Source organism: Ipomoea nil, unplaced genomic scaffold (genome assembly GCF_001879475.1).
Source record: "Ipomoea nil cultivar Tokyo-kokei standard unplaced genomic scaffold, Asagao_1.1 scaffold0268, whole genome shotgun sequence".
NCBI lineage: Eukaryota > Viridiplantae > Streptophyta > Magnoliopsida > Solanales > Convolvulaceae > Ipomoea > Ipomoea nil.
In genome coordinates, this window is record NW_017616696.1 from 1,303,002 (window position 1) to 1,328,226 (window position 25,225).

Genomic DNA, 25,225 nt, shown 5'->3' on the forward strand with positions numbered 1-25,225 from the left:
TCAGTGATGACGACGCGAGAACATATGATCAACCTCCAAAATGTTTGGCGTACGGTCTACACCAAACCAAGGAGTATAACTACAAGTACGAGACCTCATGTTCAATGGGCATCATCGCCAATGAATACTATCAAGTGCAAAGTTGATGCTGCCATTTTTGGGGATGGAGCTGGTTTTGGCACTGTTGTTCGTGATCACGAAGGCCGGTTTGTTGCAGCGAAGAAGGGGCGGTTAGACGGTGAACGAGATCCTTTCGTGGCTGAGGCCCTTGCAGCCAAGGAAGCACTAACATGGCTGAAGGAACAAAATCTTAATAACATAATTCTAGAATCCGACTATTTAAATTTATGCAATGCTTTCAATTCCTGTAATAATGTTAATTTTTCGTATGTTGGTCTAATTGTAAAGCAATGTCGGTCGATTGCTAATGACATTAGGACTGTGAGTGTCTCCCATGTCAAGAGATCAGCGAATTGTGTGGCTCATGAGTTAGCTCGGGCAACTGGTTTTTTGGTATTAACTCACTCTTGTAATGAAGCGATTAATTTGGCTATTTCTTTTTTTGATAACTTAATTTGGCTATTTTTACTCATCTTAAACACTAAAATGTGTAATTAATCCTTATTAAATTTTCAAAATGACATGGTCAACAACAACAACAACAAACAACATGGCATCGCCAAATAAGATGATCCTAATGCAATTCCTAAAAGTAGAGAGGATCTTCTTAAAGTTTTCAAAAATCTCAAGGATCCAAGAGAAATTATCACTAATTGCTCTACAGCTTTAAACTCACGCGCCATTTCAAGCGAGTGCTCGATGTTTCCCCAGCTTAAACTATTATTAACAAACAAGAACTGTCGGTGACTGATCTGCAAGTTTAGAAGCAACACAAATTCAGAGAGGTTTGGTCTGAGTTTAGTCAATCTCCAGGAGCCCTGATTTTCGTTTTACATTGCGGAGCCGAAAGGTGAGACAATCGTACATTTCTATATATATGGGCATAGACACTGTGTAAAGCTTGCATTTTTTGTTTGTTTCTTTAATTTTAGTTAACCTTATAGCCTGCAAATCTGTGTTGGTTTGGGAAAGGTTGTACTGGTTTAAGGATTTGCATTTAGAAACTGAACCAAAATCCCTGTTTATAGTAACTGATCCAATGATGGTCCAAGACCAATCATCCACTAGACCCTCAAAACCCCAAATTTTGAAACAAAAACAATTCTCAGAAACAAAGAATCTTGATTTCTCAACATGGGCATCAGAAAACTCTGTCAAAATCCTCATAATCTCACTCCTTACCATCACTGTTGCTGCCCTCTTCTACTTCCACACTTCCTTCACCACCCCCACTGCCTTATTTTGCTCCAAGAGATCACACCATAGTCAACCTCGAAAGCCCGAATTGCCTAAACTCGATCTTGATTCGGTCCAACCCATTGTAGATAAGGCCTCGCCTTACTCTTCGTTCCATTCTGAACAATGGGTTGTGGTCTCCGTATCGGATTATCCCTCTATTTCACTCCAAAGTCTTGTTAGGATAAAGGGTTGGCAAGTTCTTGCAATAGGAACTTCGAAGACCCCAAAGGATTGGAATCTGAAGGGTGCGATATACTTGTCGTTGGAGCAACAGGCTGATTTGGGGTTTAGGGTGGTGGATCACCTTCCTTATGATTCTTATCTTAGGAAGAGCGTCGGGTATCTTTTTGCAATCCAGCATGGTGCTAAGAGGATATTTGATTTCGATGATCGTGGGGAAGTGATTGGTGGAGAGATTGGGAAGCATTTTGATTTGGAGTTGGATGGGATGAAGGGAAAAGAGGAGAAAATTTTGCAGTATAGTCTAGAAATTGTGAATAGGAGTGTTGTGAATCCTTATATACATTTTGGGCAACGGTCCGTTTGGCCTAGAGGGTTGCCGTTGGAAAATGTGGGTGTAGTTAATCATGAGGAGTTTTACCGTGAAGTGTCTGGAGGGAAGCAATATATACAGCAGGGTATCTCGAATGGGTTGCCGGATGTTGATGCGGTTTTTTATTCAACTAGAAAGCGGGGATCGGAAGCATTCGATATTAGGTTCGATGAACGTGCCCCCAAGGTTGCGTTGCCCCAAGGGTTAATGGTTCCGATCAATTCATTCAACACTATGTTCCATTATAATGCGTTCTGGGGATTGATGCTCCCCGTTTCTGTCAGCACAATGGCTTCTGACGTTTTAAGAGGCTATTGGGCACAAAGGTTGTTATGGGAGATTGGTGGTTTCGTAGCTGTATATCCACCTACAGTACACAGAAACGACAAAGTCGAAGGGTACCCATTTTCAGAAGAGAGAGATCTACACGTTAATGTGGGTCGTTTGGTAAGATATTTAGTTTCGTGGAGATCCCGTTCCCAAAGTCAAAAATTGTTCGACAAAATTTTGCAATTGAGCTATTCCATGGCACTAGAGGGGTTTTGGAGCGAGAACGATGTGAAGTTCACCGCTGCTTGGTTGCAAGATTTGATTGCAATTGGGTATCAGCAGCCAAGGCTAACGGCAATAAAGTTGGACGGTCAAACTCGAAAGGCAAATATTGGCCCGGGGGACAGAAAGGAATTTGTCCCGCAAAAGCTACCTTCTGTACATCTCGGAGTCGAGGAATCGGGTGTGGTGAATTACGAAATCGGGAACTTGATACGGTGGAGGAAGAGATTCGGCAAAGTAGTGCTAATCATGTTTGTCAGTAGTTCGGTGCAGCAAACCGCATTAGAATGGAGACTGCTTTACGGAAGGGTATTCAAAACCGTGGTTATTCTGTCAACACAGGCCGATGCTGATTTGGCCGTCGAACAAGGCGAGTTGGATCAAATATACAAGTACGTATGCAACTTCATAAAGAAGCTTTGATTAGTTATTTAATTTAAAGCTTTTGATTATATTTGGATTTCCCATTTCACATTTTAGCTTTCCATTCTTAAATATACAAGTACGTATGTCTGTCTATTGGGTTGTGTCTGTTTATGAATAGGTGCTTAAATTAACATTTATGTGTGTGTATATATATGTACTATGTTTCTTCATTAGAAACATAGAATTATCGTAATATATTGTAATCTTTCAGTATTATATACATTTTGTCATTCCTTGATTCTTCATCTCTGTTTCCGCCTAATTGAAGCATGTGCTCCATCTCAACTAAAAGCCTAAGCTAATAGTTAGATTGCACATTAATGGTTATATGCTCAACACGCCTAACTGGCGGGTGGTTGTTATTCTCCACCCTCTAGGCCTTTGGATCTTTCAAATTCAACCGTTAAGGGCTGTTTCTAAATTCATTTTAATTGAATGGCAGATACATCCCTGGTATTCTCGAAAGATTTAACGACACCGAAGGGTTCCTCTACCTTCAGGACAACACTATATTAAACTATTGGAATCTGATGCAAGCCGACACATCTAGGCTGTGGATTACGAATAAGGTAATTTGACATTATCTAAATTGCTTTCTATGATTCTTCAAGAACGGTTTATTTTATCTCACGTGCATTATCCGGTTAGGTGCCCTTGTCCCGAACATCCATTGATGGAAAGGACGCCTCGTGGTTTTCACAACAAGCAGACCTGGTGAAGAAAGTGGTGAGCACAATGCCGGTTCATCTCCAAGTTAACTACAAAGAAAGCGGCCCGAGTGGCCAGAACATTGCGCTGTGTGGGTCCGAGGTGTTTTACGTTCCTAGACGTTTTACCCAGGACTTCATTGATCTCGTAGACTTAGTGGGTGACCTGCAAATACACCACAAGATTGCGGTGCCCATGTTCTTCATGGCAATGGATGTGCCCCGAAATTTCGACCCTCTGCTGAATAGAATGATTTACAAGACGGGAATGCCGTCTACAAATTCATTGAATATGTACTCCGCTCAAGCACCGGCAGTGAATCCATGGATAGTTTCCACCGAGTCTGACTTCGTAAAGCTAATACGGCTCATGGCAGAAGGCGATCCCCTCTTAATGGAGTTGTTCTAAGGTTTGATACTTTAACACTTGTGAATATTTGGATGCTTTGGAGATTATAAAACCAACAGAAATCATGCAATACCTTTTTCCACATACTTTCTTCAGTTCTTGATTTTTTTGCAGCAATAATCTCTGTTGTATTCTTTCACTTGTCTGTAATCTGTATATACATTGTAACATTGTGCCAAGGATTGATTTTGTTTCATCAGCATTCATTCCAATGACGGTGCGTTTATATGGGGAGATTTTTCATTTTTCTTAGTGTTAAGAGTCCCACATTTGATAAAATAATAGAGAACATATCAGTTTATAAAGTTATAAGTTACACTAGTTAATTGTTTAGATTTAGTTTCATAGTGTGGTTTAACCGTGTGCATTATAACCCAATTGAGTGACCTTAACTCAATCTTAGGGGGGTGTATTCAATCATGACTTGACTTTTTTAGAGTTTTAAAGACTTTTAAAATGATACTCCGTAATTTTAATAAATTTTGATTGATTTTCATAGAGTTGTTCAAAACTTTTTAAAACTTTATAAGACTCTATAAAAGTCTATATAAAAAAACATTCATAGACTTTTATCAACTTTTTATTTTAAAAAGTTTACAAAAGTCATTGAAATTCTAAATTGGATACATCATTACAAACATTCAATGATTTTGATTCTTATCATTTACAATTTTTTTTCAAAACATTTATAATATATCATAAAATTCTTCTTATTATATAGTTCTTCACCCACATCAACATTCTCAACATTGTTATTTTTATCCATAGTATGCTGACTTATGCTAATTACTTATATATATTATTAATAAACATCAACAAAAAAAAAAAAACAAAAAAAAACAAAAAACTATTTCATTAGAAATTCATAACAATATTGAACAATAAAATTTATAATAAAAGACTTGATCAAATAAAATATTTAAAAATATAATTACAAGTTGCATAAAAAAAAAAAAAAAAAAAAAAAAAAAAAAAAAAAAAAAAAAAAACCTAATATTAATAATATATATAAAATTATCCTTGATATATTGCTAGGCATCACGTAAAGAACTATTATTTGCAATAGCAATTTGAGCCTGCAAACAACAACAATGTGCTAATGTTTGCACCTCCAAATTGTTGTTGCGAACAGTAATTCGCTATTCGTAGTAACCTGTTGTTAAAATATATATATATATATATATATATATATATATATATATATATATATATATATATATATATATAATAAAAATCAAAATATATAAGTATTTATATGAATATTATGAAACATATACTAAGACGATAAAAAAATTGCTTTGTTCATGTATTTAGGGAGAATTAGAGAAAGTTAGGGATAAAAAATTCATAGAAAAAAAATAAAAACCAATATAAACAAGCAATAATGAAGTAAAATAATATTGTTTCAAATTTTTAGATGAAGATTCTAAAGTTTATGAGAGAGAAAAATTGGTAGAGTTTAGGTGTGAGGAAAATATAGGATAATGAAGAAAAAAATAATTTTATTGAATTTAGATAGGTTTATAGAGTTTAAATAGGGAGAAAAAAAAAATAGAGTTTAAATAGAGAGAGAAAACATTCAAAGTTGTTAGAAAGAAAATTTAAAATCTTGGGGTTGATGGTTGGATTTCAACTATTTATATTTGAGAAGGAAAAGTCTACAAAAAGTCTTAAAATTAAAAAGTCTACAAAAGTTCATAACTTTTTAAATTCCACATGACTTTTAAAGACTCTTTAAAAGTCTTAATCGAATACCACACGACTTTTAAAGACTATTTAAAAATCTTGATTGAATACCGCCTGACTTTTAAAGACTCTCTAAAAGTTTGAATTGAATACCTCCAAACTTTTAAAGTTCATAAAAGTCTTTAAAACTCTATGAAAGTCATGATTGAATACACCCCCCTTAGATTATAACTAGAAGAAGGGCTATTAACCCACCTTATAATTTGGATACTAGATTATAACTAGGAGAAGGGCTATTAACCCACCTTATAATTTGGATACTCATCACTTATTATCTTCTTAAATATGGAGTAATATTTAAATTACTTACACATAATAAAATTCACTAGTTATATTCAAATATAATAACTAAATTTTTAATATTTTTAAATAAACTTATTAGTGTAAAAAATTAGTAAAAATTTAGAAACTTGTATAATTAACTACATATTAGTACTTATTTTACTCTCTCTCTCTCTCTCTCTCTCTATATATATATATATATATATATATATATATATATATATATATATATATATATCCATGCGAGGTGGATTTAGGTGGATATCCGTATGGCAGATTGAAATTGTATCCCTAATTATAACATGGTATCAGAGTCTAGTCTAGTCCACATTCTTAGATTATAACACAGAGAAAGGAAAATATATCTATTCTCTAAATTGGAAAACAAAGAATTGAAATAAACAGATCTTTTACAGCAGTGCTAGTAATGTGCAATTATGATCCCATGGCTCCTGTTATTGCAAAATGATCTTTTATTATGTTTAGATATAGTTCCACACAGTTGTGCAATGCAATTCCAAGCCTCAGCTAAAGTACTTTTGGTACAGAGCATTTGCAATAGCTAAAGCATCACCTTGTGCCTTCACTGGGTAAAGCTCTGAACCTCTCTGCCATTTCTCCGAAAACGCAATCCACTCTTTTCTCCATTCCTCCACCTTGAACTCCACGTTTTCGTTCAAGCTCCTCGACAGATGATTGAAATACATCGAGGCTCGTGGCAGATAGTAGCTTTCCAAGAGCCCGCTCCAGAACTTATTCGCTGATTCTCAGCAACCAAGTCAAATAGTTTATGTTAACGTAAACTGAGAAGCAGATAAAAAACGATGGAACTATTGTTTACGTATTTGAAAACAAGCTTATTACCATAATCATGAAGCTTGCTCTGAACGTATTTTGTCGTATCAAACCACATTGTCACTTGTGTCCTAGCATTCCATTCATACTAAAAACATTGCATTGTAGTCTTAGTTATACCAGAATCATGAAGCTGCAAAATCGACTATATGAGTAGATTATTGTTTGAACTTTTGAACCTGTTTTGTCTCGTTAGAATTTTCTGTCAGGCTTTTTGCACTTTCAAGCCAGGTCCCGAGGAGACAACCATCATCCGCAGCAAGAAGTACGTCAATGTCTTTGATAAGTTGCAGGAACTTCTGACTATGAACACTCAAAGCTTTGGCATCCTTGTTTGTGAAAGCAGCTATTGAATCTAAATAAACCTGGTTTGCGAGCTTGGATAGTGACTGTCTGGTTAAGTCCACCAAATCATACCTATTGGAAGCAAATGCAACATCAAAGTTAGTGTAGTTCACGATGTTAAGAGTCCACATTGAAAATATAAGAGGGAACAGATAGGTTTATAAGGTCATGGGTTAAACTAGCTAATTGATTGGATTCAATCTGGTTTGGCTCATGTGCATTATAGCCCAGTTGAGTGACCTAGAATCTAGTTCAGTTTCTTGGAAACCCGAGAATTAGATACAGGTCATGTTTTGTCATTTTACCTGTAAGTGAGGCTTCCAGCAAGCTCAGTTCCTGCAGCAAGGAATAGTTTCAATGCCTTCAAGACATCCTCGGTGGAATACCATAAGTGTGGTTGAGGCAAAGATGAGCTAGTTTCTAGGAGAAAGAATCTTCTCCTCTGATGTGTCAAAACAAATGCTTTTGTATGATCATTTTCGGGCATATCAGATCCTGTAGGATCGGATGGATCCCAGTCGGGAAATTCTACTATGTAGTCTTTGTTGTGGTCCTGCATTAAATTTATTAGTACAGGATAATATTCTTAGCACAGAACAATGAAGAAGCAGAAAGGGGGGATATATAACATATAGTCTACTCAGTATAATTTCTGAAATGGAAACTTATAAAGAATCCAGAATTCTAAAAGTAATTCTTAGTTAACTACAATGGAGTAAGAATAACTTGATAGTTAACCAAGAGGAAGAACATACAGCAATTCCGTCTGTGCAATTGTATACTGTGTGATAAAGTATCTCCCAAGCAGCTTCGACTTCACCAACTGCTTTACCATATCGTCTACTAGCATAGGATTTCAACCATGCCTATCACAGAAAACAGTACTTTCAATATAAACACGTATATTTCCCTCATATTTGTTTCCAATGCAAGAAACGTTTTGTTACCTTAACGTCAAAATTGTCGCTCCTGAATGCCATTTCAGACATCAGCTCATACACAACTGGGTTGTGTTCTATCCCTTCCATGCACATGCCGACCCCAACCTGCTCAGAAAGTTGTCAAGTAAGTAACTTCAGAATCAAAATTTGCTCGAAGGAGTTCAGTAAACATTCTGGTAGAATAAGGGGGTGAAGACTAATTCACATCTTAGCTTAAGATGAACATGGGAACGAGCTTTGAGGTGCGCATAAGTGGATTTCACTCACCATTGTTGAATTTTCACTAGTACGAGCATCAATAGGGCCCGAGGCAACAGAATCCATCGTGCCATACATTTCAATATTGCCTCCAAAGTTGTGCAGCATACACCTATTTTATGTAGATGATAGGAAATATCAAACAAGGAATAGAACTAAAATTCGAGCTTCCTGAGGAGTGCTGAACACTGAATAACTTCATGCATACCATATGTAAGGAGTGCCATAAAATTGAGAAGAATTCTTCCATATTGGGTGGACATCAGCAAATAAATCAAGAACTATCATCTTCCCGAATGGAACAGAATGTAGAAGTGCCTGCCAGTATGAGCCAACGTTGAAAATGAAGTTCATAAAATCAAAGAGTTTGCACTTTCAACATTGAAAATGAAGATCAACGTTGAAAATGAAGTTCATAAAATCAACGTTGAAAATGAAGATCATTGGAACTTTCAACATCCCGGTGATCTTCGCACATGTTTTCCATTTGGCTTTACATTTAAAAGACAAAAGAATCACTATATAAGTGCATGTGCTACAAGAGGGCTAAGGTTCATGATTCACTTATAAAAGAGAACATATGCATTTATAAGCAATTGTTATCAATTGTTATGCTGTGGAACCGTGTTCATCTTGCAAGGTGAACACGGTTCTATGTTCATAATTACTGAACTATATGTTCATACCATGGACCAAGGTCCATTTTGCATTGTGGGCCCTGGTCCAAAAATTATGTGTCATATTCTGTACCTCTGAAGATTATTTTGGACCAGGGCCCACATTGCAAGATAGACCTTAGTCCATGGTATAATTTGTCCTTTATAAGGCCATGAGTTAGACTAATTAATTGATTGGATTCAATATTTTAGTGTGGTTTAGCCCATGTGCATTATAGCCCAATTGAGTGCAGGAAAATGTATCCGTGGATAGCATAATTGATAGATACACAAAACAGTCCACTTGACAACGTGGATCAACAAATAAGTAATACTGCACACACACTTGAATACATGATAAATCATCACAAGGGCAAAGACCTCAAAGACATGAAATTGATAAAAGCTTCTTCCTAATGACATAACAGCATACCTCCATCTGTGGTGGCTTCCAAAATGAGGAGTCCGAATAAAATAGCCAACCCTGCAGATTGATATATCAATTAGAACTAAATTTTTGCACAACCGAATAAGCAGATCAGAGGACAGTGTATGCTGCAAGTGAGGTTTATACACATCTATAGGAAGTTTCTCCCCGAGTCTTGAAGTACTAGCAGAATAAAAGAAAAGGAACTGCAAGTAAATGTGCCCCCAATGTGAAAATACAGTTATATCCTTACAATGAGAATTGTACAAGGAAAAGATTATTGCAAATTGCAATTGTTTCAACGAGGCTACTCTAACAGTCATGTTGATAGTTTTGTGGAGTTAAAGTGAATAGAAGGAAACATTTAGTAGAAAAGAGTTTGTAGTCACAGAAAAAGCAGAAATATATGAAGTTGAATTGCTTAATAAAACTAAGGGTGTGTTTGGTTCGCACATGGGAATCGGAATCGGAATCAAATACTTGTTAATGGTAATGGGTTTTGGTGAAAGTATTTTGCATGTTTGGCAGTATGGTGGTATTGGAAACTAATATTGATGTTTGGCTATGTATAACCCTATAATGGGAATAAATGTTTTAAAAATACAAAAACAAAAAATCAAGACAATTAATCATAATATAATGACACTCAAAGCACCAATATGAACCAAAAAAAAAAAAAAAAAAAAAAAAATCTAAAAGCACTAATCCAAACTTAAAAATCAAATTACCAATAAGATGGAATGATACCCGTTTTTAATTAGGGAATGAGGTTTTTAATTGGATGGGTAATCAAATCTCATAGTTGTGTTTCAAAAAGTTGTCAACCAAACACTAACTATGATTTTGATTCTCATTCCTGATGTGGAAACCCATGAACCAAACACGGCCTAAGAGTGGACTAGAAGATAAACATACTTGCATTAGCCACACTGCATCCTTATCTGCTTTGGACATTGCTTTGTAGACCGCAGATCCAAGAGAAGAAATATATGATGGATCGCTTGAAGGTGGAGTGTTCTCATTAAAGGTATCGCTGCATTAAATACTTTCTCGATGTCATAATATAAAGCATAGGAGGAAACATTTTGCAGGAAGCAAAAGAATTGCAACATAGGCACTCCTAGCCATCAAAGTAGCTAAATCATTATGATGAACTATACGACTTTTTTAGTTACACTGACACATAAATGCATAATACACTTGAGAAGTTCACACCAACATCCAATATTTCCAAATATTCAGTTGCTCTGTGATGGATATATCATATATTAGAGACGAATCCGGGGCAAACCGACCCGAGGAGAAGCGAGGACGACCCAAGCTTGGGGCGGCCTCAGCCCGAGGTGGCCTCGGCTTGGGGAGGCCTCGACCTGGGGCGGCCTTGGCTTGGTGCAGCATCGGCCTTGTGTGCTACACGCGCGAACACGGTCAAAGAGGATCCAACGACCCGCCCTATTCCCATGGGGGGCGGTTAGGAGGAAGCCTTAGTATAAATTAGCTCATTATTGTCTTGTTAAGACATCTTTCAATCATTTTCTCACTTTGTAATCATCTTAAATATTGTCCTATTTTATTATCCATTTATTTATTCCTATTATTATTGGGTTAAGTAATTTGGGATACCGGGTTAATTTAATCCATCATTTTGATAAATTGATTATCTAAAAGCTGTTGGTTCTTTTCTTAACCGAGTCTAAAGCTATGTATATGTTCACATTCAAAGGTATAACCATATATGGAAGATGATAAAGAAGACACCTAAGTCCTAACTTGTTCGGGTAATTTGATAGGATGAATATAAAATCAGGCAAAAAAAATTTAAGATTGGAATGAAGATAAAGTGAAAGTTAGGGACCGCCATACACGTAATTAAAGTTGAAAGAAAGAATACCAGCTGTAAATATTTGTGATGCTTCCGTACTCTGCCAAACAAAGATGTAAACAAGAAATGAACAATTGGAGTGTAGTTAACGAATCTCAAATAATACGCCATACAATAACATATCATAAAACTGTAGAGCACACTATATTTGTAGACTTCACAGTTTTCCAGTTTAGATGTTGCTTTTGAAGAGAGAGAGAGAGATCAAAAGCTTCAAAAAAGAATGGAAATGGTAACACTAAACTAGGCCATTTCAAATTTGAAGCTTTTAGTCACCACTACTTAATTAAGCCTTGAAAAACGAAATCCTGTTGTTATTGACTGCATTCAAATATAACACATAAAATCAATAGAGAGTAACAAATAAGTGACAAGTAAATCACCTTTTAACTGATGGCGAATAAATGCTTCGCCAATATCTACAAATAATGGGTCAGAAGAATCTAAAAGGAAAGTACAACACCATCGAGGGTCACCATCAACCGTGTTCCTAGGATCAAAGAGTTTGAAATTTTATCAAATTCGAGCATTCAAACACACATTTGAGTGGGGTAAATTGACAAGGAAAACGTTATGATCAAAAATCATTTGACAGAGAAAAAGTTAAAGACAACAATATAAACAATACAGTACATGTCAACAAGGAGATGGTGAAAGGAAGATGTAAAAGAGTGATTCAGATATAGAGATGAGTAGTTAGACAAGAAATACCAGTCTCCAAGTCTAGTTATATTTGCAGAGGGAAACTTCTTTTTTATTGCAGCTGGTACATTCCCAGAGAACGATGGGAGAACTGGAAAAATAAAAAAATAAAAAATAAATTAAAAAATAAAAATAAAAAATCATGGTTGTTGGTCACCTTAACTTGTTTAAGAAAAACATAAAAACATACTAGCAGGCAGTAGCTGCCAAAGTATATAAACATTTTATTTTTGGCTCTATAACTACAGATTTATAAGGTGTAAATGAGCCAAAATGAGAAAAGAGTATTTTTTTTTGTCAGACCACGAGGTATCCTGAGCAGGCCCTAACTGTAGGAGGCACCTTTAAGCCCGTACCATACTCAGACTAATCCCCGTTCGCACCGGGCCGACCCAATTAAGGAGAAAAGAGTATTTTAAGTCAAAATGAAAGTCTACCTGGGGTCATGCCTAGCTCTGTCATCCTCTGTAGTATCTGCTTCTGCAATGACAGCTGTTTATCCAACCAGTTTTGGGACAAAGGCCCACCCCATCTATTTTGCAGAGAATGATGAAACGTAAACTCTCTTGGTAAATCTAATATAATTGTTCAGTAAAGTAAACAAGCAAGAGCAAGAAAATCCCGACCATAGTTAAAGTGTCCAAGAGAGAAATAGGAAATGCATAAAACTTTGACAAATCAAAACGTTATTTTGGATATATGATACTAAATTTCATTATTCTTTTAGAACTCTTTCTAAAGCATTATTACAACCTGATAATTAGTTTAAAATTTAACTAAATCTTTCAACTAGAAAATAAATGATTTGGTCATAAAAAGGTTCTGCACTGTAATTGAGGAGGCAAGCCTTACCCATGTAGATTTGCCATACGAGCCCAAGCTAGGAAAGCAGGTCCACCAAAGAAATCATTCAAATCTTGGGCGGTCAAATTAAACTCTTGCTGTCAAACAACAGAAGTTGAAAATCAAGAAAAGGAAATGTTGAAAGGAATGTTTTTAATTTACTATTGTCTACTCTTTTATTCTGTATATTCTTCTGTTTTCAGTTTCCTAATTTCTACCAGAAATTAGTTCCCTAATTTATAGGTAGAAATAATTGTTAATAGAGGTATTAGTGGTTGCTTTACTAGGTAGTTTGTTACATTTTTTATGTGACCTTCCTTGTCTATAAATTATCGTATCCCTTTCCATTGGAGGAGTGTGAATTACATATAGTAATGATCAAATGAGACCACTTCTTCCCGTGAGTCCGGTGAGACTTTTCCAAAATGCACACAAACTACTACATATATGCACACAGACTAGATTGTGTGCAATTTGCCCAACATGAATGCGCACAATCTACCCTGTGTGCATTCGTGTAGTAGCTTATGTGCATTTATGAAGGGTCTCTTAGATAATTTGACAAAGTTTTATGCATTTCCTATTTCTGCATATATTTGAAATATTATTTAAATTCAAATCAGATTAATAGAATTCCTACACTGCCATTGCCATTTTTAACGGTAAGTATTTTCTATGGATGGTATACTGAGCCTGGGCCACATTGACCAGCCCAAGAAAGTAAATGGATCAAGAAAGCCCAAGAAGGATACACAGTACCGAGAAACCTTAAGAATTTAATAGGATTGGGCTTAGTATTCATAATGTAGTAAGGATTGGACTCATTATTCCTAATGTAGTAGGATTAGGGCTTGTTATTCCCAACATGACAAGGACTCCAATATGAGATAGTCTAGGATTCTTATTCCTTGTAGGGCTATAGGCCCATAATATGTATAAATAGACCCCATACATGGGGGAGGGGAAGCAATTTTTAATACTCACAAGCAATACTCATTAATACAAAATACCTATATTCTCTCACGGTAGTGTTGGCCTGTCGTTGACTGCCCAAAAAAGTCATAAAACCAACAATTTTTATTTATTCTATATTTGATTTATTTCAATTTTTTGTTGATTATTTCGAATATTATTGTTATTGTGCTATATTTGATCTTTTAAGAAATTTATTTTGAATTTTTGTTGATTTATTTCGAATATTAGTGTTATTTTATCCAACGCACATATTCAGGTAATAGCTGCAATTTTTTCTTCACTTAAAAAAAAAACCACTCAAAGCAACCAGTGTGGTTGCATGTTTTTATATTATAATAAGACCAGCAGGAAGGAATCCGCACAAGCAGTCCCACGGGCATGGGACTGCCTGCCCGTCTCTATACACGGGTTGTGACACGCCCATGAGACTGCCCGCCTCAATCTAATGTGATTGTGCCAAGTTGAATTTTTTATTTTTAAAAAAAAAAAATTGAAGTGGTGGGGAGCAAATTTTAATGTGGACCATGTCCAAAACAGTGTTGTTTCTTTTAATGAAAAGAAATGGCACCCGTTCCAATTGAGTACAAAAATACAAGCACACTGTCTAACCAAGAAATTTTCATCAACCTACCAGCAGAAAAAGCTGATTGATTTGACCAACCTTGCCAACACATAAAACATGAAAGTTTATATAAGTTATGGCAATACCAAATGTATAAACATAAATGACTCCATGGCCCAATGGATAAGGTGTTGGTCTACGGAACCAGAGATTCTGGGTTCAATCCCCAATTGAGTCAAAATGGTCACATTGGTATATGACTTCAAAATGCCACTCTTGTGTGATCTCATGTTGGACCAATTCAATGCTTATTATTGGATAATGGTTTGTTTTGGATAGAAACTTCACCACCAGGTTCAAGATTACCAGCTCCAAATTGGTTGACTAAAATAAAATGCCTATAAATATAAATGACTCCATGGCCCAATGGATAAGGTGCTGGTCTACGGAACCAGAGATTCTGGGTTTGATCCCCGAGTCGAAATGGTCACATTGGTATATGACTTTTTAAAATGCTACTCTCGCCACCAGGTTCAAGACTACCAGCTCCAAATTGGTTGACTAAAATAAAATGCCTATAAACATAAATGACTCCATGGCCCAATGGATAAGGTGCTGGTCTACGGAACCAGAGATTCTGGGTTCGATCCCCCCAGTGGAGTCGAAATGGTCACATTGGTATATGTCTTTAAAATGCCACTCTTGCCACCAGGTTCAAGACTACTGGTTGATTCCTAATATAATATTATGCACTTAATTTTATTATATGCATAAATGCAATCTCAAATTAAAAGAATGAAACCAAAAATTCAAAACAATAATGTGTGTTGTGTGTGTGTGTGTATATATATATATATTCCCGTACAACTCTCAGGAATGGGGATAAAACTTTGAGACTACTTGTATGGAGTCTTAGGCTTACGCTACTAGACTATGAGGTCCCAGGCAAGAATTAATATTTATTCCAGCAGCAAGTTCTCAGCTTTAAGAAAAAAGAAAAAACTGTCTGCTTAATTCATGTAGTGTGGAGAACTATTATGAGAAACCTTATACTGAAATTGCCCTAGAATTGACTATATGAATGATAAGCAGCAATTGCTATGCTAATGCTATAGAGTACAGACTTATCCATGGTAAACAGTAAATAAGCTTTCAAAGCCAAACTAGCAACATAAACTAAGAAGCAATAATGTACATACCAAGAAAACCTTTTGCCAGATGGCTTCTTGCCCGGTAAATGCTAGGGGCAGATTAATTCCTTGGAGCGCCATCCAGTCTATCTCTTTCTCCCATCTCTGCCAATCCCACCATACATAGGAATCTGCAATTGAATATTTGAATTGTGCTAAGCTGTGATACCGAGAGCAATAGAATTGCAATAAGAAATAGATGTGGCAAAAAAAAAAAAAAAAAAAAAAAAAAACTGTTTCAGACAAAAACTAAATAACCAAAGAATTTTAGTTGCTTTGTAGCCGCACTAAGGCAACCCTTCCTGAAAGCCTTAGTAACTTGTTACTTTCAACCCTTTCCCTGTTTTGTTGGCCATGTGTTAGAACTTCAGAGAAGGATTCCACTTTTTCCAATAGTAGAACTTTATGTCCCAAGACACTTGAAGATTGTTTTCTTAATTCAATAAATAAATGATTGAAAATAGCTTTAGTATGCTAAACTGACTTTGCCCAAACGCCCCAAACTGTGTTAAACTGAGGTAAAGCAAGAATTTGTTAGGGATAAGTATAGCAGACACATAAAATTTACTTAAAGATGGAGTAAATGATAAACACAATAAAAAAATAAATCCAATCCCACAAACAGAGAAGTGGGAAACTTCCAGAACATAAGACTTTCACTTACCACAGAGCATAAAAGTCCACAACATAAGAGAAAATTAACTAAGGCTGAGGTATGTATCTTTTCTCATCATTTTCTTATTCTGGGTGGAGTTAGACCAATTAAGCGAACCAGCATGGCTCCAAAATTTTGAACGGGGAACTAATTTATCTGTTAGACTGAAGCAATGAGTGAAAATGTCACACTTACAGCTAGAAGTGACAACATTTTGGTAGTAGTTCCATGGCACAGGCCGTTGAATCATCACACCCTCTGTACTTACAGAAGGTAGTAATCCTGGCTTGGGAACTGAATTTATTTGTATGCCCCCAGTCTTTTCCCATGAAATGTGAGCACCACACCAATACTTTAAGTACCAATGGAGGCCTGATGTGATTTCAATTGCTGTAGTTCCTTGTATCCTTGGAAAGCAAAAAAAAAAAAAAAAAAAAGAATCAAAATCTAATGTTAATGTTTCAGACAATATAAGCATTGACATGACAATATCAAAAAGGTGTTCTATCCCTTAACAAAAAGAATGTTGCGAATTATTTAGCTGAGAATGAAAATATTGTCATCTCTATATAAGGAAAAGAGAAATAGCCACCCAAAGACATTGTCTAGCCAAAGAATCTTCAAGGAAATGATAACAATGTAGAACTTAAGATCTGCTATTCTTCTATAATCAAAAATTCTGTAGTACTTTTGAAAAAAATCACTTTGAATAGAAAAAGGTTACGTGGATAAGATAGTGTATCAAATCATAGACATTAATTATTCAGAAATGCAACCTCTATATGCAATAGGATTGGGGACAATGTCCCTCTTCTGACCTGTTGCATAATACTCTAGAAGGCATGGCTATTTCATTTGTGAAGTCTCCAATAGCATAAGGATTAAAATTTAGGGAGAATTATGTATATAGAAATAAAAGGTAGAAAATAGTAAAAATACATACAGTATCTGAGGTGAATCTCCACTTGAGCTCTTGAAATTGGTTACTCTAAAGCAGCTTTGCCCACCACAAACATCCTACAACCAGCTTTCAAGCATATCGATTAGAATAACATGAATCCATGCAACCAGATAAAGATAACAATGACACCGAACCTGAGAAATTAAGATATGAAATTTGCATGGTTCAGCTGAAGAATAGCGTGTTACAGGATGGAGAACAGTTATGTCAAAAGAAACAGTATCTTCCTTAAAAGTTTAAAGAACAATTGAATCCCCTTTTTTTATTTCTAGTTCTTGTTTGGTGACCTACCTCTCTGTGATAATAATTCAAGCCAAAATTGTTTAATAAATGTTCTTCAAAGAAAAGTTGTTCAATATCCCAGGATATGAGATTGCAGACGAATAAACACTTTTCTATTGACACATCCAAGCAACTATTGTGGTTGCTCTAAAGACACTTCAGATTAAAGACAACAAGCTAAGTCAGCATTGAGAATCCATTAAAGGGTCAAAAATCTGAGTCTCACATAAAATTTGGGTACTCTAGACCCAATGAGATGCACTGCGTGTACTTTTCTCCACTATTATCTTCATAACTAAACATTTTTCTGAGCTATTCTATATTCTAAAACCGATTAGGCCCGCATGAATTCAAAGAATAACCAGATAATGAAAATCAACAGCGAAATTATACTAAATGAGAAAGACCATGAATTAGAAATCCAAAGAAAATGGCACTGAGTAGCTTATAAACAACCAGGATTCCAAAGAAACCAGAAATTACAGAATAGTTACAGAAATATGGTACCTTGGACACAATTTTGAGCTCAAAACTTGACAAATGGGTGGGAAGGAGCCTTTGAAGGACACCCTTGGCTGCAGATTCTTGGACTGAATTTGATGGTCTTTTGCTGTCCAGACGGCTTAGCAGGGACTCTATAGCTTCTGATTCTTGCACTGATAGTGAGGATGATGAACATAGAAGCAAAATAAGAATCAGAAACGCAAAGAAATAATTGAAATCACACCCCATATTCCAGTTTAAGTTTGGATTCCTCATCCTCTGAGGAAAGTATTGTGTGTTTTTGCTGATTCTCTAGCTCTCCACTGGCAAGTCAAAGCTTCTCTTTCGACATTTCTCCTGAATTCCTCATCATTTTTTTTTTAATTTTTTTTTTGTTTTGTTAATTCTGTTTTCATCTTCAGCTTTTTTTTTTTATTTAATTTAATTTAATGACGTGGATAAAACTATCGTTTAAGAAAAGGAGTAGAAGTGAATTGGTATTTTTGTAAAGTTGTAGTTTACGAGTTTTTGGCTATGGTACAAATATTAGTACATACCGGAGTATTAGTTTTCAGGAATAAGGGTCAAATAGACCACCAAACTACACATAAAAATGCAATTAGGCCATTGAACTCAAAAACAATGCAATTGGGTCCTTGAACAATAAAAAATAATGCAATTGAGCCAAATGTGACATGCTTACCTGATAGATTGATGATGTGTAGGTTATCATACGAAAATAATTATTTTTAATTTTATTTTAATAATTTTAAATAATAAATCTAAAATTTAAAAAAAAAATCTCAGCTACTAGCACTATAGATCCTCCCACGCTATTAATGATGCTCGAGAACCATGGCATCAAACCTGAGTTCTTTGGCCCCCAACGCCGTACTGTAAGTCCTGTGGAGGACAGAGAAATTTTCGCGCAGACTAAGGCTATCAATCCGCTGAATGATCCCGACATTGCAGCGCTGCTCGAATGTTTGCCTAGAAAATCTACCGAGTTGCAGACCATGGAGGTGATCAAGACTGTGAAGTTTGTGTTTATCAGTTTATGGAGGAAGAGAGCGGCGGCGAGCGAAAAATCTCGGTAAGCCACACGGCGGCGATGGCTTTGCGCCGCTTCTTCTTCTTGCTGCGGCGGCCACCTTGTCGGCCTGGGGAACAATATTCATTGTTTCCCGCACGACTGTCCTCATGCGGTGGCCACAACCGGGATATTATTATGGGAGTTTTTCTCCTCTAGGGCCTTCGTCGTGGCTGCCTGTTGGAGTTCCATCGGCGCCGTCTCTACCAAAGAAGGATAACTCTCCACCGCCAATCCAATCTAAGCAACGTTCAGTGAGGATTTTTTTTTTTTTTAAATTGTTATCTAAAATTATTAAAATAAAATAAAATAAAAAACTAACTAACAGGTAAACAAGTCACATTTGGCTCAATTGCATCATTTTGCATTGTTCAATGGCCTAATTGCATTGTTTTTTAGTTCAGTGGCCTAATTGCATTTTTGGGTGTAGTTCGGTGGCTTATTTAACCCTTATTCCTATTTTTCACGAACACGGTAAAAATATTTTACTATCTGACCTATTAATATGAGTATATTTATTTTTAATTTGGAATGTCATCAGTCAATTCAGGGTAACAATCAATGCAATCAATTTATTAATCTTTTAGGTTTAAGTCGATCATCTATGAAAAATCTAAGTTTTTTTTTTTTTTTTTTTTGAACAAAAACCAACCAGATTTCATTAATAGATACCAGTATTGTTACATAGAGGAATGGATACAAAACGAGGAATATAGTCAAAATACTCCACACGACCCTCCTCTACACAACAAAGAGCTCTCTTGGCTAAACAATGAGACACCATAACATGTTGCCGATGAACAAAGCGAAAATTTACCGTAGGCATTTGACTTAAAAGCTCCCGGATGTCGTTCACAATTAAGCCAAAAGGTGATATATTCCGTCCCCCCGCCACCGCCGTTGTGACTAGTTGAGCATCGGTCTCAAGGACCACCCGCTCCCACCCCTTTCTCTTAATCCAACTTAGTGCCTCTCTAGCTCCTAAAGCTTCCGCCTCTTTCACCGTATGCAACCCATGCTTTGCAAACATTACCACTCCCCTAACCGTGCCATCCCAGTTAAAGACACTCCATCCAAACCCCATGCGCTGTCTTCTATAATCCATTGCAACATCCACCGTAACACGGATCCACCCAGGGTCATACACCCTCACCTGCCCGTCCTGAACACTAAGCAAACCCCCCCTTGCAACATCACCATCCCTTCCCCTGATCTCACGCCAATTCTGAGCATAGGACAACGCATAACACACCATAGATTGAGGGTCCGTGTCCTTTTGATGCCAAACCATAGAGTTTCTAGCTTCCCAAATTGCCCACGCCACCATCACCACCTGCTCAATCATCATAATAGATAAGCTTCCAGACCACAATTCATCTAACCACCCATGAATAGACTCAATATACCCCATATTCCATTCCCCATTTAACACACGCCAACTCTTATGCGCAAATTCACAATTAGCAAAAAGATGAACCGTGCTCTCATTTGCTTTTCCACACAACACACAAACAGGATCACAAGGTACGTGTTTTAACAGTAAAGCATCTTTGGTGGGTAGCCGAAGCGTGCATAAATTCCAGAAAAAGCATTTAACTTTTGGTGGCACTCTCATCCGCCATATACCCCTCCATACTACCCCGTCCCCCTGTCCAAACTCCCCCGAGGCCAACCTATATGCGCTACACACCGAATACAGTCCATTTTGCTCCTGACTCCAAAAGAGAGAATCACGACCCCCCCCCCCCCTAGCCGACAAAGGTACACTCAAAACCAAATTTGCATCCCGCTCCTCCAAAATATCTCTTACCACCCCATGATCCCACTCATTTCCATCAATACGCATCAAAGAACTCACCCACGGATCCCCCAAGTATTCCTGACTCGGTGTAGTAACATAAGGATTACCCCCATCCGGAAGCCAGGGGTCGCCCCAAACTTTAGTCCCCTCACCATTTCCAATCCTCCATCTAACCCCCTTCCTCACCAACTCCTGTGTTTCCCAAATACTAGACCACACATATGACGGATTTGAACCTCTTGTTGCCTGCAAAAAAGTGGATTTTGGGAAATATCTCGCCTTAAAGACCCTTGTAACTAGAGCATTTGGTTTAGTAAGAAAATTCCACCCCTGTTTTCCTAACATCGCAAGGTTCATCTCCCGCACTCTCCTAAAACCCATACCACCATACTTCTTTGGCACACACAAATCACTCCACCTACTCCACCTTATTCTCCCTCTTTCCCTTCTTTCACACCCCCTTCTTTGCAAAACAGTCTTTAGAAGCACCTCTCTACCCCCTCTAGACAAGAAACGGTTCCCCCAATTCATAACCCGAGCCCTAACCCGGTCCCGAATAAACCCCAAAATTTCCTTCTTTTTCCTCCCCACATATCCAGGTAGACCCAAGTATTTTCCTTGTCCCTGCTGTTCGCCAATCCCTAAACTCCCGCAAACAGCCTCCTTATCCTCCCTATGCACATTCCGTCCAAACACTATAGATGATTTATCAAAATTTACCTCCTGCCCACTTGCCATCCCGTAATCTCTCAAAACATCCCTTAGAACCTCGGCTTCAAAATTGTTTGCCCGAAAGAGCAACAGGCAGTCATCCGCAAAGAAAAGATGGGATATTGCCGGAGCCCCTCTCACAACCCTTAACCCGTGCAGCATCCCCTCCTCCTCCCGAACTCTCAACATAACACTTAAGCACTCCGCTACCAAGATAAATAAATAAGGTGATAACGGGTCCCCCTGTCTTAGCCCCCTCTCCGGTACCACTGGCCCCCACTCTTTCCCCTCTACCAACACCGTATAGCGCACACTAGACACACACTCCCTCATAATCCCCACCCATTTGTCACTAAACCCCATCTTCGTAAGCACTTGACACAAAAAACCCCATTCAACCCGATCATAAGCCTTACTCATGTCAATTTTTAGGGCCCCAAAACCACCCCTATCCCCAGGTTGACGCTTCAAACAGTGAGCTGACTCAAACGCAATAAGCACATTATCTACAATCGACCTCCCCGGGATAAAAGCACTCTGGGCAGGGTCAATAATAGAGTCCAGCAACACACGCAGGCGAGTGGCCAGAACCTTAGCAATAATGCGATAAATTAAATTACATAAAGAGATAAGGCGAAACTCAGACATATTTTCTGGGGTTTTACATTTTGGAATTAACACAATATGTGTATCATTTACCCGCTCCGGCATCTTTCCAGTATTCATAAACAGACGACAAAAGGAAACTACCTCAGGGCCTAAAATAGACCAATAGTTCTGGAAGAATCCTGGAGATAAGCCATCCGGTCCTGGAGATTTATCCGGATACATCGCGAACAAGGCAGCCCTCACTTCCTCCTCCGTGACCTCGCTCACCAAAGCCGCATTCTGAGCTTCATCAACCCGATTCTCCAAATAATTAACAACCTGACCCACATCTCCTCCACCAGCCGTGAACAGGGCAGAAAAATACCTCACCATGATCCCTCCCATCTCCCGTTCATCTCGAATCAGCACACCCCCCTCATCCCTTAGGGCCGCAATTCGATTCCTCCTACGTGTTGTATTCACCGAGTTATGAAAAAATCTGGAGTTACTATCCCCCTCCCTATACCACAACTCTTTCGCCCTTTGCCTGAACTTGTCACTCTGATTTCGTAAACAGCCCAAATATTGACGTTGGACAACCCCAAACCGCCGTACACTCTCCCCATCCCGTAAACCCCGCAACCTTCCCATCTCATTTTTACACCGCCGAATCACCTCAACCTCCCCCTTGTTCTGCCCCTTACCCCAATTCCACACTCCCCGACCACACTCGATCAACCTCTCCCCTATCGTACAGCCCTCCAATCTATCCCATTCCCGTTCCACAACCTGCCTGCACTCCGGAATATGTCCCCAACTATTCTCGAATCTAGGCCTCCGCGCCACTCTCACCGGGCCACCCCCCTCCACCGTCAATAGTAACGGCATATGGTCACTCGTGCTGCCCTCTACCGACTTTGCTCTAGCGTATGGCCATAAATCTCTCCATTCACCCGAAACCAATATTCGATCGAGCTTTTCCCTCACCCAATTGCATGTACCCCTCCCCTTCTCCCAAGTATACTGGCACCCATCAAACCCAAAATTGGATAATCCACTCTCCCTAACAGCATCCCCAAACCCCCTAAGCAACCACCTAGGGTACGGCAATCTCCCTTCTTTCTCCCAATCCCACTGTAAATTGTTTAGATCACCCAGCAAAACCCAAGGCAAATTATTTAGAGTGGATAAATACCTCAAGAGATCCCAAGTCTCACGCCTCCGACTTTGATCAGGTTCCCCGTAGCAACCCGTGAGTCTCCAACATGACCCCCCCCCCCCCCCCCTCCATCACTCTTGACCACTGTATCAATGTAGTGGTTTGAATACCCCCTTACTTCAATATCTACCCCCGCATTCCAGAGAAGCGCGAGCCCCCCCCCCCCCCCCCCTCTTCCCGTAGCATCCACAACAAAGCAACTATCGTACTTAAGTTTTACTCGCACCCTTTCAAGACGTCAGGCATCCATCTTCGTTTCACATAAAAAAATAACTTGGGGCTTCTTATGATAAACTAAGCCCACCAAGAACTGAACTGCCAATGGGTTTCCAAGCCCACGGCAGTTCCAACTTAAAATATTCATTGGGCTGGGTGGGCCTGGATCCCAGGGCCCACCTCACAAGAAAAAGAGTCTTGCTGCTCAATAGTCATAGGACTAACATCATTTAAATTCCTCCCCTCACCATCCGTACGCCTTCTTTTAGCCTCAATTATGACCACCCCCTCACTTTCTCCCTCACCATTTAATCCCTCATTTATGACCCCCTCCCTATTCAAACCCACACTCATTGCCCCAACCGTTACTCCCTCTCTCCCAGTTTCAATCCTCCCCACCTCTCCTTTCTTTTCGAAAAAACGGCGCTCCATCACAGCCCCCTCATAAATCTCATTAAACACACCATCCGTTACGCTCGCAACCGCCTGTCCCGCCACCTCCGGCTCCTCCAGTACAAGCCACCTATTCTCCGGCGCCACCCCCGTTCTCCGGCCACCCGCCCTCAACCACACACCATACAGCTTACTTCCGCCATCCATAGGCTTATCCGCCGCCGCCGGACAGAATTTATCCGCATGCCCGATAATCCCACACTCGAAACAAAAAGACGGTAGTCGTTCATAGCGGAGATCAACCCAGAACCACTCCCCCCCCCCCCCCCCCCCCCCCCCCCCCCCAGTTTCTTCATTTTCATTCTTGCTTTCAGAGGCTGCTTAATATCCACCTTCGTCCGAACGCGCATGAATTAACGTTCACTTCCATCAAAATTCCGTTTGTCCGATTGCTCAAACTCCCCCACATAGTTGCCCACGACTTTCGCCACCTTCTCAGACATGAACCCCGTAGGTAGTTTATGAACTTGGACCCAGAAGGAGACCATATCCAGAGGAACTTCCATAGGATCCTCACCATTTACCACCCGGCGAAGCAAGACCAAATTCTGGTCGAACGTCCATGGCCCATCATTCATAACTCTGGAAATGTCCCTTTCATAATAGAAAACAAACAGGAAACGTTTTTGCCCCAGTTCACGAACCAAAATCCCTTTCATTGGCCGCCATGCCGTAGCCATGACATCCCGGAAAACTACAAGTTTCACCGGTCTTTCAGTGACAACACGACCCACCGCCGCAAATCGGAGATCGTAGCTAGGCTTCGGGATCTCGTCAATTTCAACAATCACGCCGTCCTCATCATCATCAATGGCCAAAGCTTCATACGCTTCCGCCAAACCACTAGTACCACCTTTCTCCATGGAAAACGCAAGGCACAAAGCTCAGAAAACCTAGACAAGAAGGCACTCACAAGGAGAGAGGAAAACACTCACAAGGAGAGAGGAAAAACCATCCTATGTAAAACACTCATTTATATTGTTTGTTTTAAAAAAAAAAATCTAAGTTAGTTTATCTTTTTGTAATTTTTTATCGGTTATAGTCACAATGCGTTGTTCACCCGTGTACACCCTTTGAGTAATGAATACAAGTTTTT

The 25,225-nt window shown here is 38.5% G+C and overlaps 3 protein-coding genes and 2 non-coding genes across 5 annotated transcripts; 3 read left to right on the forward strand and 2 right to left on the reverse strand.

Annotated features, from left to right (window-relative positions):
• Nucleotides 1-832: 832 nt before the first annotated feature.
• LOC109147786 (probable glycosyltransferase STELLO1) lies at nt 833-4,249 on the forward strand. Its single transcript, XM_019295448.1, has 4 exons — nt 833-2,856; nt 3,333-3,459; nt 3,539-4,007; nt 4,121-4,249. The coding sequence occupies exons 1-3, from the start codon at nt 1,160-1,162 to the stop codon at nt 4,004-4,006; spliced, it is 2,292 nt and encodes a 763-aa protein (XP_019150993.1). The 5' UTR covers nt 833-1,159; the 3' UTR covers nt 4,007; nt 4,121-4,249.
• A 2,133-nt stretch (nt 4,250-6,382) lies between these two features.
• Nucleotides 6,383-18,442, reverse strand: LOC109147795 (alpha-N-acetylglucosaminidase). The gene is made up of 19 exons (XM_019295455.1): nt 18,076-18,442; nt 17,269-17,342; nt 16,521-16,732; nt 15,680-15,801; nt 12,953-13,041; nt 12,538-12,632; nt 12,110-12,191; nt 11,782-11,888; nt 11,408-11,438; nt 10,432-10,549; nt 9,523-9,573; nt 8,642-8,751; nt 8,443-8,545; nt 8,182-8,280; nt 7,990-8,100; nt 7,540-7,787; nt 7,069-7,306; nt 6,899-6,977; nt 6,383-6,794 (listed from the first exon to the last, which is right to left on the reverse strand). Exons 1-19 carry the CDS (start codon nt 18,325-18,327, stop codon nt 6,559-6,561), a joined length of 2,457 nt encoding a protein of 818 aa, XP_019151000.1. The 5' UTR covers nt 18,328-18,442; the 3' UTR covers nt 6,383-6,558.
• Nucleotides 14,646-14,718, forward strand: TRNAR-ACG. The gene has a single exon. It is a non-coding gene; the product is annotated as a tRNA-Arg (tRNA).
• On the forward strand, nt 15,070-15,144 carry TRNAR-ACG. The gene has a single exon. It is a non-coding gene; the product is annotated as a tRNA-Arg (tRNA).
• A 1,360-nt stretch (nt 18,443-19,802) lies between the features above and the next one.
• LOC109152193 lies at nt 19,803-24,276 on the reverse strand. Its single transcript, XM_019299771.1, has 2 exons — nt 23,857-24,276; nt 19,803-23,375 (listed from the first exon to the last, which is right to left on the reverse strand). Exons 1-2 carry the CDS (start codon nt 24,274-24,276, stop codon nt 19,803-19,805), a joined length of 3,993 nt encoding a protein of 1,330 aa, XP_019155316.1.
• Nucleotides 24,277-25,225: the final 949 nt, after the last annotated feature.